The sequence below is a fragment of the Plodia interpunctella genome, chromosome 7 (assembly GCF_027563975.2).
Source record: "Plodia interpunctella isolate USDA-ARS_2022_Savannah chromosome 7, ilPloInte3.2, whole genome shotgun sequence".
In the NCBI taxonomy this organism is placed as follows: domain Eukaryota; kingdom Metazoa; phylum Arthropoda; class Insecta; order Lepidoptera; family Pyralidae; genus Plodia; species Plodia interpunctella.
Window position 1 is genome coordinate 8,628,076 of NC_071300.1, and position 20,328 is coordinate 8,648,403.

The window sequence follows — 20,328 nt, forward strand, 5'->3', positions numbered from 1 at the left end:
TTTTGCTTAAAACCATCGAAAAGCAGGTCTTTTACTTTTTCAATTGCATGAGAATAGGGTCCCCACTGGTCTGATTTCCTGCGATACTCTGGAATTGAATTGAGCTCTGTGGCAGAATGAAGATTGACTTGGATTGGATTTTTCCTAGGTTGTTCGAAATCTATTTATTTGAAAATGTTTTAGCCTTTGTTTCGTACCAGAAGGACATTTCGTTCAATTTGAATTTCGTAACTTAATTACTAAAATGAATCCTTGCTAAAATTATAAATCCATACATAGAATATTATTAATATTTTAAGACCAAAATTCAAATATACTTGCTATTTTTTCAACTCACATTTATACCCCTAGAGATTAGGTAGCGATGGGGATGAAAATTTAGATGACAAAAGCACTCGATACGTTTTTTTCGGCGAACTTAGCTCCGAGAACGTATAGCAAGGAAAACACCATTATCGAAAAATACTTTAATTAAGACTAGAATAATTATTTCCTATTGTGTTAAGTATAACTATAGACGCTTTAACATCATGAAATAATAACTATGTACGAATTATTTGTAGGCTACAAATCATGTTAAAAAAATGTGAATTACGGCCGACATCACTACCTATAAAATTTTGTAATCTTATTTACTTTTACTTATTACTGATTATTTGGCTTTTTAAAAGTCAAAGAAACAAAAAGAAAACAATGAATAGGTAAATATTGAGTGATCGTTTTTTTTACTAGAATACCTATGTAAAATAAATGAATGTGTAAACCAAAGTCGATAGCAAAGTTCACTTCTCTGGCCTTTTAGTAATATTTTTTGTTTAAAAAATATCAATTTAGAGGTAGGTATATATTTATCATGTTTGAAACGATAAATATAGACTAATTCTAAAGTTTTTCTGGCGCAAAAACCAACTTCTTCACATCATAGGATGATGTCAATATTTTAAAGAAATATAAAACTATTTGCCTTTGATTTCGAAACCAAATATTACCTAAATGCAACATTAGTTACCTATATACATATACCTAATGATTGTGCGTATGAGGTAATAAAATGTTCTAAAACCATACGTATTAAAGAGATTTTTTATCTTCTATCTGGGGGGTTTCTCCTGTCTCATTCTCCTCTTTCTTTTGTTGATCTTCTTTTATGTATTCATCCAGTTCTTTTTCGGCTTCCTTCAGGTCTTCTTCGGTTATGTTCATGTCAGGGAAACGTCTCTGAAATAGGAGTAAAAACATATTTTGGTAATTATTTTTGTGGAAATTACATAACTAATGCCATAGGAATTTCGTAAAAACTCAAATTAAAAAAAAAACAATTTTGTGGATATTTCTTATTATAAAGAGGTAAGCGTTTCTGAGTTTGTATGTCATTACCAAAATATGTTTGAATCTGGCAATCTCCGAAATTACCGAACTGTTTTCAAAAATTCTTTCACCATTAGAAAGGTACATTATTCAAGATTGCTATAGGCTATATTTTATATCAAAATTCCCATGGAGCAAAGCCCTGGGCAACATCTAGTCGTTACTAAATGGATTAGTTACCTACAAATACATAACAACCAACATGTCAAGTGTTATCATCAAGGACGACAGTTATCAGTAAAATGTGATAACAATATCCAACATTAATATTTAATAATAATTAATAATTAATTTACTAATTTATTTTCTGATTTACCGTTAATTTATTTTTTGATATTTTATAAAATAACTTAAATTTAAAAATAGGTATTAAAAGGTGCAATATACCGAATTATTCTTACATCTTTACATAGGTACTCGTATTATAATCGTACTCTGTCGCGTCTGTCTGTTAGCGATAAACTCAAAAACGACTGCACGGATTTTCATTAGATTTTCACCAATAGATAGTGTGATTCCCGAGGAAGGTTTATGTGCCTATTAAGTTTAACCGAGTCCCGAAGCCGGGACGGGCCGTTAGTTATTTAATAAAAAAGACAAGAAAAAAAGAGGCAATAATTGAATGAGCTACCAGTCAATGTCATTTTTATTTTCTATGCTCTTATTTTTTTAATAGTATTTAGAGAACACGGCAAACGAGCAAGTGGGTCACATAGTGCCCGCAGTGCCTAGCCACCGCTGCCCAGGAACAACTCCAACATCAGGAGCGTTGCCGGCCATAAAAGGAGTTTGAAGAAGTCTCATAAAAAGCTGATGATAAAACCTTCATGCTCGCTTGAGCACCTAAAGCGAGGACTCTGAATAAGTATAAATAAACAACATTATTTCTTTCTTTTTATGTTATTGGTAAAACTGGTGTCAGTTTTTCTTCCAGACGCGTAAAGGTCGTCGCTGATATTAAAAAAAAAATTGGGGAAACGTGCTTTCGGTGAAAAGTGTTTCTGTCGAATGCCGGCTCCAGACTGTCGTCGAACAGTTTGCCAACCAACTTTGACGGATTCGTTATACATTACTGGTTTTTGCAAAGTTGTAGGTCATATGAAACCATTCATAAAGTATTCGCCAGGCGCCTTATAACATTTTTATGCAGAATTCTGACATGACTAATATATGGCTGCTTAGGGAAGTAATAATTAAAGTATGTTAGTAAAAGTGCGCAAAATGCGTCATAAAGATACCGTGATATCATATTGCGCTTCTAAATAAGTACTTTTAAAACTCTAAGTGGTTGATTCTCAGAGCGTTACGAACCGTGCGGTCGCGCTGTCATTACGATCCGTAAATCTTCCTGAGGAACGAATAATTTCTAAAATCAATCATTCATAAAATTGACATCATCACAATACAGATTATTTTAAAGTCAGAGGCTTGTCTTTGTTAAAATTAAAAAAAAATTGTAATGACTGCGCGCCCGCAGCGGCCAAAACGTTTTGAGAGCGGTGACTTAATAGTTCTATGATTTTATTTTGTAAAGCTCTGTTTCTAAAAACTTGACAGCGTTTCTAATAAACTAAGACAATTTGAAGCAGTTAATAAAGATTGTTTCTTACCTGGAGTTCCTTCAACGTATCCTGAATATTTTCGTGCTGGGCGCGGAGCCTCCTTGGCAGGGTGAAAACAGTATTGAACAATCTCAACATAATCCAACACAAAATAGTCAAGCCTCCATACACCAACATAGCCTTACCCATCGACCAGTAATCGACACTCACTTGCTGATGTTTCATTTTTATTTTATTTTTAATACAGGCTGGTTTGAAATTAAAAAATAATAATTTGCGTTCGAATATTTTGTTGCGTAAACGAAAAAAATATTTAGTGATTGGGAAAAAATATTATATTTTTTTCTAGGTAAGCGCGGTATAAGTTGGTCGAATGTGCTTATGAGTGACCCATTTCCCATCGATTGTCGGCAATGTGACATGGCTCGACGAATTATTGATGTCTCCAGGGGCCATCAACTGTTTTGATAGTAAACTTATCCGTGAACTTACATAAAGTGGAAGTATTGTATAATCAGTGTCCGTGACAAATCGACACATTTGGGATCTTCATTTTCTACGGCACTATTGGAAAATTGAATTGAAGCAAAGAAAAGAAATTATTTGCTCTCACATTAAATTCGACGTTTCAGCAGATCGGATTTGTACCTATGTAAAGTCACTTTATTATGTTCTTCTATTGTTTTTTAAAGTTCTGTTCCATTCACTATTTTTAAAGTGTAATGAACACATTGTGGAAATTTGGTTGTCTTTAAAAACACACCGTCTGTATGGTGTTTTACGCAATTTTACAACACCTCTCTCTTCTGGTGAGGGTTAAAAAATAGGCGCCAGCATAAAACAAAGACACAACTGTGAAAGACACATGCAATCGATACGAGTCAATTAAAGCGTGTGAACCACTGCCACGTGGCGTTTGTCAGTAATGGTGACCATCTGGAAGGTTGTGACCTTCCAGACGTACACGTCATCAGATTTGAATTACCACAGTTTAATAAAACATACAGTTGTCCATTGGCTTTGATATGGAGACGGGCTAGCCTGGGTCACTACAAGCTTGAACAAGACCATTAGAGCCGTACTATGAGACTGTGTTCAACATACGAACATTTAAATAGATTTGTTATACCTACATGTCACACATGTTTTTTAACCACTGTAACTATTTTTGAGAATAATAATGAGATGAAAAAGTTTTGGAATCGAGCGGGAAATGAACCTTGATTAATGAAAAATTAATTCAGCCGAACTGGGCATGGTCTCGATAGCTCAGTGGTCAAGAGCACTGTTCCCACCCATTTTTCCGTGACTGTCCCGGATAGACTGGGGCGCGGGTTCAATTCCCGCTCGATTCCAGAATTTTTTCATCTCATTATTATTATTTTCAAAAATACGTTTCGAACAACCGAAAGAATTTATTTCAACATAAAAAAAAACTAAGTTATAACTTGTAATAAAAATCAAACTTTAGATAGTCTGTGAAATTCATAAACATTCAATTAAATAACAAACAAAAGGCAAATCAAAACTCAAATCTTTATTGCAATAACTGATAAAATGTTCCACAGTTTGCCCTTTCAGGTATGCAGTATTTATGGTTACATAAATCACATTTTATAAGTAAAATAGTGAAAAAAAAAACAATTTTTTTTACCTACAACTTATAAAATGTGTTAGAGATGACATTTATGTGAAAACATTCAACTCAGTCTTATTTAATACCCACAAAATAAAAAAGTTTTTAATCCAAAAGTACGTATTAGACAGTTAGACAATCAACAATATAATTAGGTATACACGCCGTAATGTAAATATACAGGGTTACTGGTATCAAAGGCAAAAGGTCGTAAAGACTACTTGGGTACATCAAAACAAGCAACTTTTTTTCATATAGAAAAAATACAATCTAATTTGCGATTCTACACATCTTAACTCTATGTTAGCTAGCCAAGCAACACGAGACAATACAGAAGCGTTATGTAGCGGAATCGAACATAGAGTTAACGTTTTATAGAAACGACATTAAAACTAAAAAAAAGGATTTTTTTTTGTATTTATACGTTTAGACATAAGATGTTAGTCTCTATGTACCTTATGCGCCTTTGGAAGGTTATACGTTAGACATTCAGTAAACCCTGTGTATTTAATTTTTTACTGATACTGTGTCATTTAATGATCGTTGTCCACTCAAAATGAACGACATTTTCCAAACAAAATTTATTTAAATCTACCCAAAGTATGTTTTAGGTAAAATATCATTCAGTTACAGCTCGTTCACACGGGCGTAAAATAATCTCCGAAGGTAGGCGCATTTTACCGCCATCAAAATGTGATAATTAATATTTTTGATAAAGTGTTGCTGTATGAACGTATATACAGATACCATAACATTTTACATTCCAATGTGTTTTTAACGTGCGTTGAAAAAGCGCCCTTGCTAACGAGGCTAGTCTTAACGCGAACACTGAAATATATTTATATACCTAATTGTATTGTAACAGTAAAAAATATTGATTTAAGCAAACTACAAACCTTAACACATCGCAATAAAGATTAAATTAACAGAAATAAATATATTAATTCAGGTTAAGTAAATAATAGCTAAAATAATATATTAGCATTCTATATACATTTACAATTTATATAAAGTCTTGCTACGATCTGAGTTGGTCTATAAATCACAGTTGAGTATTTAAACAATTGCAAAAGCTTTTATTGCCTGATCAAGATTGTAAATATTCTCTAGTAGCCACATATTTTACAAAAACTTTATGTAAAACTAGCTGTTACCCGCGGCTTCGCCCGCGTAAATTTTCCACGGGAACAGTTATTTTTCCGGAATGAAAGCCTACCCTATGTCGTTCTCCATATTTCAAACATATATGGAAAATTTCAAGAAGATTGGTTGAGTGGACAGAGCGTGAAAAGTTAACAAACATATTTTCGCATTTGTAATATTTTTAGTGTAAAATATACAAAAACTTTAAATATAGATGTAAAACACAGAACACAAGATTATGTTGGAAATACAACAATTTCTACGTTTGGTTTCTGCCTCAGAATAAGAACACTTTATTCAACCGTGGATTTCGAGACGATTAAGGGATACAACATTATTCCCAAAGAAGGTAGACTTGATTTGTAGTTAACAATATTTTTATGAAACTTGCATAAAAATAATTAATTAAATTCGTTAATTATAACAAATAGATGGACTAGGTGTACGTATGTATATAACTACATTTTGAATTAAAAAAAAAAAATACTTAACGAATTTAGAGTTGTAGCTGCAAAATATTTCCAAAGAAAGTTCTAAAGCAAATTTTTCCGACAACTTATACTAATTTTCTGATTATTTGGACCTCATTTACAATTTTTCGCTATGGGTTACACTATATTTGGTCACGAAATATCTCATTACGACAAATAAAATAAATAATAGTACCTAATTAATCCTAATGAGGGTGTTTCTGATTCTTTTCTCCACCAGATTGCGCTAGTTAGATACACAACGAAATAAAATTCACCCCGACGTATTTCAAAGGTTTAAACATAGTTTCTGCATTCACAAAAAGTCACTTTTTATGACAACTGATTGTCTGACGGATGTGTCAAACCGTTAACCAATGGTAACAGATAGATTCGAACTTATGCGCTCCACGTTGTCATTGAAAAGTTTGCCAAACTTTTTTTTTTGATTCGGTATACATACATTGCTTTTCATTGCGATAGATAAAAGCACCCATACTAACTACGCAATGTTCACATGCATTAGAGTTCGCTGGCATTACGTTTTGATGCCGACTTCGATTGTGTCCGGTGTTCAGAAAACCCTCTATACTATTCATTATTAAACTCTTGAATAATACTTATGATATGATAAGGAATGAACAATCTTAATAAGTATGAGGATATAACTTGGATACATTTAGTAAGTAATGGCAATTTTAAATGTAGAAAAACCTCTTATAAATAAAGGAATAGTTTCAAAATCGTTGAGCACATTGGTGTTCATTTTTAAGGTATACAGTTTCACAATTAGTAAATTAGAAAATAAATATTAGTATTGTAGGGCAGGGAATATTTTTAGGTAAAACTTTTAAAAAAAGTAACAAATCTCTACATGTATATACATATACACGTTACAAATAAATTATTTTATGCCATACTTCATTTGTAAAGTATATAAGCACATGTCAAAATTGTTCACCTTTTTTAAATAAGTACATACAACAATTTAATATCAGAAAATAGATAAATAAAGAAAAAAGTGTATACATGTTGAAAATGATCGTTCGTCCGTATCATTTTAAAGGCACTATATTTAGTAATTTACTACTAAGGCATATAAATTATTTATTGTAAAAATCTGCAGTGATAAATTAAAACTTGAATGTAATGATTTTGAGAGTAATTATATCAGATATATATTTTTTTAATATAAATGACAAAGACGAACGTTTCAGAAGGTAATTTTCTCTATGATGGTACTAAACTTCGTTTCTAAGTCAAGAGGGAAAACGGACAATGACCTTAGTATTCGCCCGAAATCGAGTTGTGACGAGTTTTAAATTCTAATTTTTTAAATTGAAAATTTGTGTTACATGTCGAACGATTGTGATTGAAAAGAACTATCCGTTGATGTAAGTGAAATAGCATTCTCTTCAAAATAAAGTTATGATTATGTAACTGTCTGTCCCTTCGGTCATTATAACTTTTTCCTTCCCACGTAGAAACATAGTTTAGCTGATGGAATCTGTTTTACTGGATTTTAATTAAAATTTATCAGGACCGATTATCTCTTGACTAATAGTCTAATATTGTACACAACTTTGCCCAAGCTAGTGTGCATACAGATTTTGATTTTATTTGGAGAGATATCTTCACATACTGAATATAGAATTACGTTATAAGAGAGGAAACGGGATTTTTGAGTAACAAGACACAAAGTAGAGATTTGACAACAAGTAGAGATTGGTTGATAAACACAGCGCCACTATATAATCCATTCTTCATAGACAGATTGTAGATTCATATCTTTTTATTTTAAATTACATTACAAAATAGTAAAATTTCATGGTTTTGGTATATTAAAAATCACTTTATCAAGAGATAAAATCAGAAAACATAGATAAGAATTATCAAATGATTATTCCAGATCATGCATGTAAAGATACCTCTTCAAAAATACTTGATAGAAATACTACCTACTAGTGAGATATAAAAATACTACAGTTAGAAGTTTCTAGAATAACCTACTATACGTATGGTATACCTACGGTGGCCGAAGCCCAGCTAAGTTCAGGGCATGTTTTGGAGGCATTCCTTTATCTGTGTCCACGCTTGAAGATTCTAGAAAAATAATTATGATATTAGGGCTACATACGCGCACACTAGCGCCACAAACACATTTTAATCAATTTATTTTGTTTCTCAGCGGAAAATTAGAAACAATCTTCACAAATTATGTCAGATTAGACAAAAGATTTTATTAGAAATTGTATTTTCGTCTACGAGTCAATGCTGTGGCGGCGCGCTCATGCCTGGGCGATTAATTTTTTCCTCTCGAACTAAATCCGTCGTCCGCCATTTTTGCTGTTACTTATAAATATATAATTTCGCTCGTGAATTTTACCTAAATTTCGTATGACGTAGACAAGATACAACACGTATAGAAAGAAATATTGAAGGATAGAAAGATTTGTAGATAGACTACTATACTATTTAGATTTTTTTAGTTTTTGTAATAGCAGTAATTCAATTACCTTTTTCGCAGCCTTGACTTGTAATGTGATGAAAGCGACTAGTGACTCGTGAAGGTCCTTGTCCTTCTGCTTTTGGAAGTGCTCGATTTCTATTAGCGCCTTCTTGTTGAAATCTCTGGAATGAGGCGTTCATTTATAATATTAGTTAGGACTAACGTGCAATGTGGTTTCCGTCCCCCAGCTGAAAGATCACAACAGCATTACTAAAGAGAGATACGTTGCGTCACAGACGAGATCGGGATAATGAGAGATAGGAGGTCTTCCGCCCTAGAATACGACCACTCCATAACTTCAAGTGGATGTCACCGTGGAAGCGACTAAGACACATAGCCAAGACAGGTGATAGGTAACAATAGCATTCCCAAGAAGGGTTGACGTGAGCCATGCCAGGTCGTAAAATAAAAACGAATCTTTAAAATTTCTAGGTTATTTTTACGCTGATCTTTGGCTTTACGGCGTGACAGCTCCGAACGCAAACGAACATGAAACACGCACGACACGCAAAGAAAAATGTAGGGTCGGGTCAGTTGACCCGACCAGCCGGGACATTATTATCCCGGGACTACTATTCTGTAAAAGAGGTATATCTATCTAGACACTTACTCTAGATCTAGTCTAGCCTTCTCAATGGCCTCCTCGTCAGCTTGTATCTTAGCGTCGAGCGCTCGCGTGGTCTGGTCCCGTACTATGTCCGGGTCGGTGGTCCCGAACAGACGGGACATCAGTCCCGACTTGCCCGCCGCTGCCCGGGTCCGCTCTGCTATCCTGGAATAGACAGGAGAACTATGTATGGCAATCGAGGGGAGGATGGATCAGGGACTACGCTGAGTAAGGGGCCGAGAAAATGTTTTTTGTCCTGTTCTCTGAATATATCTATGAACATCTTATGTGATGATGCAAAATGGCTAACAAGTCATATTAAGCCGGGTCGGCAGCGCCAATTTTCTAACAAAACATGTTACAATAACAAGTTAGGAACCGTCCGCTGCGCCTATCTTTAGTGAGCGCTAACACAAAATGAGTCACTTCCCCTCCCCGCAGGCGAACGCGGGGGATGTTATCCATTCGGTGTGGAAAACATATTTTTGTTATTTTTCTAATAAAATGGCGCAGTGGTTAGCGCGCTCGGCCTGTGATAGTGACGGTTAAGTCACTTTCACAATGGTCACCAAAAGTTAATTATCTTAATCTTTTCCGTGCTTCAGAATGTTTGTATTCGCAATCGTGAAAACCCGCCATGGGCCCACGTTGTGGGTCCTGGCTCATACTGGCTTATCTATCCATAATGAAGGCCTGTGCCCAGTGGGGACATTCAAATGACTATTGGTGATGATGAATACAATACCTCTGGTCAAGAGTGTGGTGTGCCCCCTGCAGCGCCCCCTGCAGCGCCTCGTGGTTGGCGCACAGCTGCTGCAGCGCGCTCGCGTAGAACAGGTACTCCTTCAGCTGGTCCGCCAGCTGCTCCTCGTCTTCCGCCACCGAGTCTATGCTGTCCGCAATAGAATCTGTGACATTAATTGACAGTTGGTTATCATTCTGTTTGACGACCTCGGTGGCGCAGTGGTAAAGTGCTTGCCCCTGAACCGAGAGGTCCCGGGTTGGATCCCCGGTCGGGTCATGATGGAAAATGATCTTTTTCTGATTGGCCCGGGTCTTGGATGTTATATATGTATTTGTTATAAAATATGGTATCATTGAGTTAGTATCCCATAACACAAGTCTCGAACTTTGGGGCTAGCTCAATCTGTGTGATTTGTCCCAATATTTATTTATTTATTCTGACGTTATGATTCAGACAACAAAATTATGAGATACAATAGAGAACCATTACACATTTTTGCATTGAATAGAATAGGTAGTTGACAAGGTCACATTATTGTAAAAATATAATCTTGGTAAAATAAATATATTTAGGATCATAATGATAATTCATAGACTGTAACAATACAGCTGGATCATTATAGATGAAATCATTTTCAAAAAGTATGAAATTATAAAAACAAATATGACCCTCATAAAAAACTAAAATTTTGTAACAACTTTTATTAACAAGTCATTACCATAAACGTAATATTTCATGTAGCTGTCGAACAAACGTATCTTTTTTCGCGAACATTTTCGCACATTGTGACGTCACTTGTTCGTGTCATTTAGTATGAAGCGTTTAGACGAGTCAAAAATGTGTGATTTTATTTTTGTCATATCTTTGAAAGTATTGTCATTACCACATTAATTTTGTCATTGGTGTTTCTCTTTAATCATATAAGGACATTCGATTAGTAATCAAAACAAACATTTGTCAAATAGCTTATTATGAACTCACCAAAGTAGTGTCCAGCTTTCTGCAAGCCATCACCCATCTCTTTCTCGATTACGCTCCATTCGCTGAACAGCTTGCCGTAGTTCGCGTGAAGTTTACATAAGGCATAGTTCTTTTCTATTATTTTTGACCTGCAACCAAAGACGGGTTGTACGCCTAGTCACTTAATAATATGTTTTCTTATGTTAGTGGCGTTGGCCACTATCATATTTTATTTATTAGCGAAAATTTTTAAACCTTTGTCTATATAGCATAAAGTTTGCGGCGACTTTTTTTGTTTTCTTTATTTAAAAAAAAGGTTATTGTGGCGCTAGTGAGCTATGGGCGCTCACTAAACTTGAACTGCCGGGAACGAGTGGGTTTCTCAGTTTATTTCCAAAAAAATCTGTATGATTTTTGCTTACATATACTGAGAGAGTGCAGCGAAGGATATTTATAGAGTACCTTATCATTAATTTTATAATTACTATGGCGCGACCGTCTTCGATATGCGTCAAACCCCGTGTACCCTCTGGTGGTATCTGAAAACCAGTGACCTGCTCTCTTTGTCGAGCAGAATATGCACTGAGATACTGCCCTTTTATATCGCTGCGGCACACGAATGTATAGTTATGTAGAATGTTTCTTGTGTATTTGTCTTTTATTTTAATGGTTTACTGTATTCATAAATGTATATTGTGTCTTCGATATAAATAAACAGTTTATCTATCTTATCTATCTACCTTTTATAGTAAAAAAAAAAAAAGAAAACGTGTGTCCCCGTTTGTCCCCGTGAGAAATTCACGCAGTCGAAGTTGCGGCCAAAGCTTGATATATAGAGGGGGTAAGAAAACCGTTCATTTAGGTTGAAGTTTACGCAATATAATATGGTAGATTTTGTTGCTTCTGAATTTGAAAGATGTGAGCATACTGATTGATGGTGTTTGGAATGTGTTGTGTGATTCCCCCTAGAATAGGACTACTCCTTATCATTCCGTAGATGTCGTACGAGGCGACTAAGGGACATACGGGCTTGGCAGCTGATACAATACCAATCCTAAAAAAGGCTTGCAATCAGGCACGCCGTAAAATCACAGTCAGGTCTTAGAAATTTTAAGATTTAATTTTTGCGGCGTTACGTTCCCTAATGAAACCGGGGACACAGAGTGAGAAGAGAAAAAGCAAGAAATTTAAATAGTGTGTGAAATGTAAAAACTTATAATACCTAGTATACAGAAAGTTTCCCAAGTTAGTCTCTAGTTGCTTTCCATAATTTTTGACACTTTCAATCTCCGGGTCCGGCTTTTTTAGTCTGATTGATACTGACAGCGATTTTAGTTTATTCTCTGCTTGTAATCTATATCCTGCAAAAAATGTTGGAGATAGTATGAACATTGTTCTAAAAGCATATACAATTTTGTTAATTCTATTACACTGTTAATTCTATTCGAAGGCAGGTTCAAATTTGGGGTCATTGTAAGCCAAGTAAATTTATTTCAAGACACTAAAGTGAGAACAAGTGTAATTTTTTTTCCAAAATAATATATTATATAATAAATAATGATATTTTAAACATGTGTAAATTGTCTCGTACCACTGTCAGTAATAGTTTCCCGCCATCCATGCTCCTGCTGTAGGAAGTTGATGAACTGGTCATCGAAGCATAGGCGGGGGTGTGAGGCTACGCGCAGTAGGAAGTTCTCGAGCCCGGCACGTCTTCGCTCTACAAATTCTGGGTCTGTTGTGTCAGATTTACGCCATGCGTATAGTACCTAAAATTTTTATATGCATTTATTTTTTTATTTGGTGCTTGCCACTGCCTTTGCTTACTACTATATGTCATTAGTACACTGATTGCTTAACTATTACACTAATTGGAACCTTCTACAGTGGACAGCATATTGCCTACGGTTTGGCCTACGTTACTGTCTACCATTCTAATTATCACCTCAATCCTATACTTCAGTTAGATGTGAAGGGACAAATAAATACACATACACATATAACCAAAAAATGATATTCAATGATCCACACTACATTGCAGTCTCTCTCTCATCCTCACATGTTTCTGCCAGGGTCAGCATTCAAGAAATCCTAAAAACTTTGAAAATTTGGCTGATTTTACAACCGGCCAGTCACATAACATTGCAGTATCCATGCATTGATTGATTTCAGATTTGAACAACTCACTCTTTTTTCTGGCAGTGGGGGTATGACCACATGTGGATATGTGACTTGTAGGTAATCATGGATTTGTTCAAATTCTGTATACCGTCTCCATATTGTGCTGATTTTGGTTTGCACTAGCTTGTATTCAGGATCTGTCACTCTGGAAAATAAAGAAAAGAAATTTTATTTGAAAACGGATGTAATGATTTAAAAACATTTGTATCACACAAATATTTTTGAAATCAAGGCGGTAGGCACCAAGAAAGCGATTTAAAAATGTTGCATATTTTGAACAGGATTAATTGGTGCTCTTCGTGCACTCAAAGAGGATCTCTGCTTCCAATAATGGCTCTACAAGCCAGTACCCAATTTAAGTTAAGTACCTATATTAATATCTAAATAGGTACCTATGTATGAAAAAATAAAATCTATTCAATTACTTCAATTACTAATTAGATTATCTTTACACATCACATTAACAGTTGACAATAATCTGCTTTAAGCATTTTAGGTAAGTATGTGATTTAAATTAACAGTTTTTTGAAAAATACATAATAACATACAGCTAGATTACCGTGACACAAATTCCCATGACGCGTAAAATGAAAACAATGTTAATTGACCGACAAAGCTACTTATTATCTATGAAAACAATCAAATGAACACTTACTTTAGATCGATTAGATAGACCGTGTAATGGTCTCGGACGTGGAGCGTACCATTAGCACGTTTTTCAGACTCCACAATTGAGATATCTACATGTTTTAGCAGCGTGTCCTAAAAACAAACGATATAAATTAATTATTATTTAGTCTGAAGCACACGAAAAAGTAGGCGTTGTAAATAGTAAAAAACATTTCACCAACTTGATTCTCGAAATCTTCAACTGATGCTATCACACTAGGAGATCTTGAGGGCTTAGTTGGAGAATTTTCAGCAGACATCATTGTATTGTTTATTGTATTAGAATTTACAATCAACAAAATGAGAAATTTACGAAAATCTCAATTGTTCAAATCATCGGTCGGAAAAGTTGATAGATGATGAGTTGTGACAGTGACAATGACAATAACAGTTTATACTAATGTTGATGTTGACAGATGACATTTTTATTTATTTTATTTGTCGACGCCAATATAAAATGTTAGGCATATTACGCAAAGCTCAGCGCAGATGGCGCTACTGGTACAATTAAGGTACACAAACATTGCCAATGGAGGTAAAAAGCGCCAATTTTCAATATTGTTGCAGATTACGACCAAAAAAAACCTTCTACGCAATCGTGGTGCGAGTTTAAAGGAAAAAGGAAGTATTTAGTGGATTATCCTGAAAATAATGACACGATATTAGGTTATGTTCTGCATTATTTGGTCAACTGTAGTCATAAATTGATATAAACTTGATTTTTACTGAAAATCTCACCTGTATAAAGTCCATATTTTCATAAGTCTTCATGTGTGAAGTGTTCCGAGCTTCTTTTCGACCGCTTACTGGCTCGAAAATTTTACAGCGTGAGGCGTATCCCATAGTTTTCGAAGTTTTTTATCTTATGGAAGACGATTTTTCGGCACCCGAATATGCTACAGTGTTGTATATTTTCACAAACAAATGCTTACACAATGACAGGATTAATAAGGTACGGTACCATTACGTTTTCATCAACTTAGCAAAAGGCGGCAATGCTTTTGTTTACCTACCATAGAGTGCTGCACTCTGGCGGGATACATGCGCAGTAATACTCCCTATTTTCTTAGTCTTTCTTTGCATAAATAAAGTTCGTTTTTTCTAGCCTGTGAATAGGGCGTCAAACGTTCCAATCCCACTTCAATCAGGAGTTTTGCACATACAAAGAAAGGTAGCCTGGAAAAGAAGAATAAAAAGCTGAAGAATTAATGCTTGTACTACATTACGCTAGGTACAAACGGATTTATGTATACTTATTATGGGTTTCCAGTATTATATCCGCTATATTATTTTATCGTTACATGTTCTTATATTTGTGGTTGCTACTTTATTCTTATCTTAATATCTTGCAAACTCAGTCTAATACAAGCTTTTCATATAGGTACTACATAATGTATATATCTTTTAGACAGTTGATAGACAACAATAGCACTCTCAAATATTAGTCGTCGGGCAGGTAGCCGGTCGTAAAATTGCAACCGAATCTTCAAATTTGAAAGTTAAGAGTGAGAGAAAAGCAAATTAAAAGAGCGAAACCGTTAATAATCTGTTTTAAAAAAAGGAGCAATTTTGGGATTCCAATATCCAACTTCGAACATAACGACGTTACGGACTGATGCTTAATGAAACCCTTCAAAGGTAGAATCAGCATAGCAAATTGTCTCTGCGAAATTGATAGGTAGATTATAGGTAGGTATAGGTATATAGGTACCTATATTGATATATCTATCTTTATCAGTTGAAGTAGCTATTTAGGTATCTAATAATGTAACATAACGCTAATATTGCATGCCTGTAAGGGTAAACTGTTGAAACTATTGTGTTGTATGTGCCACACCTTGTACTACACAGTTACTGCAATAAAGATATTTGAGTTTGAGTTTGAGTCTGTATGGATCTTGGTTGGTGTTTGTCAAACAGCTTGGTATATGAGTGATTGACTCGCGATAATTAAATCAAAATAAAAAAAAATATTCAGAAATTAGGCCTTTACAGGCACTTTTTCAGGTCATAATCTAAATTAAATGATGTTTACCAAAGCTACAAACTACTAGCATTTCGGAACGACCACTGCTGAGAAGAAATGCCGAAAGAAACTCATTCAAACAGTTTTGAAGGGCTTACCATTTTTTAAATATAAATTTATTTATAATGTTTTATAATTAAGTGTATTACATACATAATACACAGTAACTACGCGTAATTAATTACCTTCGTCACAATTCTTTATTTTGTTTGTTTTGTTTTTGCTATTTAAAGTATTTATGTACTTATCCCACGTTGATTCCGAACTAGTACAGGGTGTAATATCGCGGCCAAAAAATAGTATAAAAGAGATATTTTTCGGCTATTCCTTGGCTTTTGCCGGACAATGAAAGGCCGCGAGCCATGATATGGTCTCCATTGTTGTCTGCCGTTATCATTGGACTGACAGAGAGCACTTATTCTAACAATGATCTCATTTCCGCACGCCACGCCTCGTTTGTCAACGTGGTGGAAATACGGATTGACAGCCGTCCGCTTTTGATGCGAAAACGCGCGTAATTAGTGCTGTAGTAATACCTGCTATGTCAGTGCTGAATAACCGTGTTTAATTTATTTTCATTGCATTACGCATGTGACTTAATTAGGGATATTGTAAGAATATAGCAAAGTAGGTAATTATTTAGGGTATCACATTTAGGTATAATGTTAAGTATAGGTAGAATAGTACCTACACAAGTACCTACTTACTACGTAAGTTAGAATTGGTAGAGGACCCTAAATATTTAGAACCTTTCGCTATATCCGACAATTTCTAAAATTGTCAACCGGAAATCGGCCGATGAATTGCTGAGTTTCCGTATCAGCCTACGTTGCGACTTGAATAATTCAATCAAGAGAATTCGGTTACCGAATTGGAGTCACTTACTCAAATATCACCAGGCGAGATTTCTTCAGATATTCCAGTCGTGTAGGATATTGTAATAATTATATCAGTTGTGCACCGGGGTTTGTCCGTGGTAGCGAGATTGACACTCACTGAATGGGTGGCCATAATTTTTTTTCCTACACTCTTCCGTGCAGGATTAATGGCTTGAGATTTCAGATCACAAAAGGAATTCATCCCGGTCTCACGACGGTAAGTACATACGTACTTGATTTATTTTTTAAAACGTTATTGCACAAGATTATAATAAATATTATAAGTATAGATTATGTACAACTAGCTGCGCCCCGGGGCTTCACTCCTGTGGGAATTTCGGGATAAAAAGTAGTGGTATGTGTTATTCCACGTTATATTCTACCCGTATATAAAATTTCTTAACAATCCGTCCAAAAGATTTCGCGTGAAAGAGTAACATACATACAAACATATATCCTCACAAAGTTACGCATTCACCATTTACCCACTTAACACATTCACCATTTAACACAACCACTAAGACTATATGGCATTGATGTCAAAACCCACCCATCGGCTTGGGCCTTCGTCGTGATGAACCAAGAACCACCTCGATGAAAACTCATTAACAGTAGTGTTATGACTTATGACATCAACTAAAGTTCTTTAAGAGTGTACCGAGCGCACACTAGCGCCGCCAGTCATATTTTTATCAATTATTTCAAATAGAAGCAAAAGTTTAAATATTTGGCTTGGACTTATTATGCTTCCCTAGTTAAAGGACTGCATTAAAAAGTATTGTAGTTTTATATTGGACACAGCGGCCACAATCGACTAAACAGAAAACGGTGGCCACTAAAGTCCGTTTAGTAAATTCTGTCTACATTTTGTACAATAGAAAACTATATTACTTTTTAATTAAGTCCTTTATATAGTGTAGCATAATTTGTCGAAGCTAGATTTTTAAAATTTGCTTTTTTGGTGGCACTAGTGTGCGCTCGATGCACTCTTAAACCCGATACCTAAAGGTATTCTTACAGGCCAATGGGCTAACAGAAATCTGTAGTAGTTATTAATATTAATTTCATAATAAAATCAAAGGAAATAATTGCAAGGGAGAAAAAATAAAAGGGTATCTAACAATAATAAGCTTCATTGAGCGCTGGGTTAAATGTCTGATTTCACAGCCCGTTGTTTTATAGCGTCGAGTTATGCTCAGTGAGATATGATATGTTTAATTTAGTAGAAATTAAACCAAGTATCTGGAAATTATTTTGTTACCATGGGCAGTCTAAAAGAAAGAAAGAAAAATTGTTTATTTGGATGTATCATTACACTAGTTAAATTTTTTACATACAAAAATTTTAAAAAATTATACACCAAAACGGCCTTCGCTCAGCATTTGTCGTACATCATAGCATGAGCCACGACGCTGGTCTTCCGCGAATACATGCTAAAATAAATAATAGCTGAAAATGCTGACATGCAATGAAGCCAGGAACTAGCACCTACCTAAGTACATCATTGTCATCATCAATAGCCGTTTAAACGTCCCCACTGCTGGGGCACTGGCCTGTTTTATGGATGGATAAGGACTATGGGCCATGATCCACCACGCGGGACCATTACGGTTTGGCGGGTTTTAATGACTGCAAATACAACCTGGATCTACTGTTAACGTACGTGCCTTCCGAAGCATGGAGGAGTTCAAGATCATACTTTTTTTTGGTCACCCATCCAATTACCGACCATTGTCAGAGTATATTAACCGCCATTATCACAGATCGAACGCGCTAACTACTGTGCTATAGACCACCTCTATACGTAGGTATGTATTTTGACAAACATGCTACAAAACTCATGCAAAATTCCACACTTTCAGCTTTTACTTTTAGACAAGCTTGTCCACAGCACAAAGGAATGTTTCACTGGTTGACTGCTAATTATACACAAACAGTTTCATTTCGCTATTTCCCTGTTTAGAGACGATTTGTTAGAGAGCTTCTCAAACTTTTTTGAAGACAAATAATAAAAAAACAGTGTAAAATAAACATTTACCGGGGCTCCATTATAACTAAAGCGCGATATTTTTGTCATTTTTTGTAGATAAAAAAGGTACGGCATTTCATTTTTTTATTTTCAGAATAACACATGCTTTGCACACTTTGAGAGCCGCTGTTTTAGAGCAATGTTTAAATGGAAATTGTTAGATAACGTATGAAATTAGCATGTCAAGTTGTTGTTTGCAGAGTTGTAACATGTTACGTGCAAATGACCACTGCAATTCCCGCTTAATTAGTTTTGGGTAGGTACACTATTTCAATCCGGTCATTAAATTCAATCACAAGCAAAGATCGTTACAAACATTCTTTAAAGGCGGGTCACGTCTGCCGCATGCGTCGGGAGATATGGATACATGGATAGATAGAACGTTTATTTACTAGTACTGCATACATACAGGCGACAAATTTGACAAATGTTTACACAAAGTTAAAACAAACATAACAGAAATAAATACATACCTACATATTAAACAGATTTACACGAACTTATATCTAACATTCAGGAGGTCAAATCTTCGTGTATGTGCTGCAGTAGTGCAAAAAGGCTAAACCTCGGCGTGAGGGCCTGTGAGGCGTTACACAGGTTTTCAATTTAAGCCCAATAGCACGCGGATGCGCTTGAACTAAACATACTTACATGTAAGGTAGATTCATAAATGTTAGGTACTAAAAATACTACCAAATTAGTAAAATTCCTATAATATTTCTCCATTTAAGTTATTAAAATATTATATATTCAAAAATGCTACATACATACATGGACATACAGATTGACCTCATGGATTCAACTGACGGATACAGAAGAGAAAGGCTTAGGACGAGATGATCGGATGACATCAAAAGATTCGACAAAGAATGACAAGAGATGAAGAAGACATATATGCGTGGAGGAAGTTAGGAAAGGATTTTGCCCAGCAGTGGGCTTAAATAGCTAGAAAAAAAAAATAAAAAAGAAGTCTCACTATCGCGTCAGTCTGTATGAACCCGATAAACCCGATAAAAGGTAAAATCTACCGGCGGGATATTACCGTTTTCACAATTGATAGTGTGATTTCTGAGATAGGTTTAGGGTGGGTTTAGGGGTATAATTTATTGGTGGTTTTACCCGAGCGAAGCTGGGACGGGCCGCTAGTTTAGTATAGAAGCTAATTAATCTTGAATTAACTTTAAAATGATGAATGAAATTTTTCTGGACTAAACCGAAGTCCCCGCCTAAACGTAAGTGATAAGCACTTAAGGTCGGTATTGCACAAAAGCTAGCAAATAGGCAGGATCGTAGGTTCGATTCCCGCACTCTATTCAGAGACTTTTCATCTCCCTTTTTAAATCTTACGGATTGTTCAAAGAACATCCATCTGAAACGACAAGGACAGAAAGATGACAATGCTGTCATCATTACCGAAGCGTCTGAGGTGTTATCGAATCAATGCGACTACAATAGACCCTGATTGTAGCCATGGGCACAATGACTGAGGGCAGTGCCGGCATTGCCAGTGCCTGTGCCATGGGCGAAATGTCTATGGCGCTCCCG

General features: G+C 35.3%; 2 protein-coding genes across 2 annotated transcripts; both read right to left on the reverse strand.

The window, feature by feature from the left end:
• Positions 1–452: 452 nt before the first annotated feature.
• Positions 453–3,345, reverse strand: LOC128671240 (uncharacterized protein). Its single transcript, XM_053747564.2, has 2 exons — positions 2,979–3,345; positions 453–1,218 (listed from the first exon to the last, which is right to left on the reverse strand). Exons 1-2 carry the CDS (start codon positions 3,153–3,155, stop codon positions 1,072–1,074), a joined length of 324 nt encoding a protein of 107 aa, XP_053603539.1. The 5' UTR covers positions 3,156–3,345; the 3' UTR covers positions 453–1,071.
• Positions 3,346–6,068: 2,723 nt separating this feature from the next.
• On the reverse strand, positions 6,069–14,211 carry LOC128671350 (sorting nexin-4-like). Its single transcript, XM_053747758.2, has 10 exons — positions 14,033–14,211; positions 13,837–13,943; positions 13,188–13,326; positions 12,592–12,769; positions 12,223–12,361; positions 11,022–11,149; positions 10,041–10,203; positions 9,299–9,460; positions 8,696–8,810; positions 6,069–8,282 (listed from the first exon to the last, which is right to left on the reverse strand). The coding sequence occupies exons 1-10, from the start codon at positions 14,111–14,113 to the stop codon at positions 8,232–8,234; spliced, it is 1,263 nt and encodes a 420-aa protein (XP_053603733.1). The 5' UTR covers positions 14,114–14,211; the 3' UTR covers positions 6,069–8,231.
• Between the last annotated feature and the right edge of the window lie 6,117 nt (positions 14,212–20,328).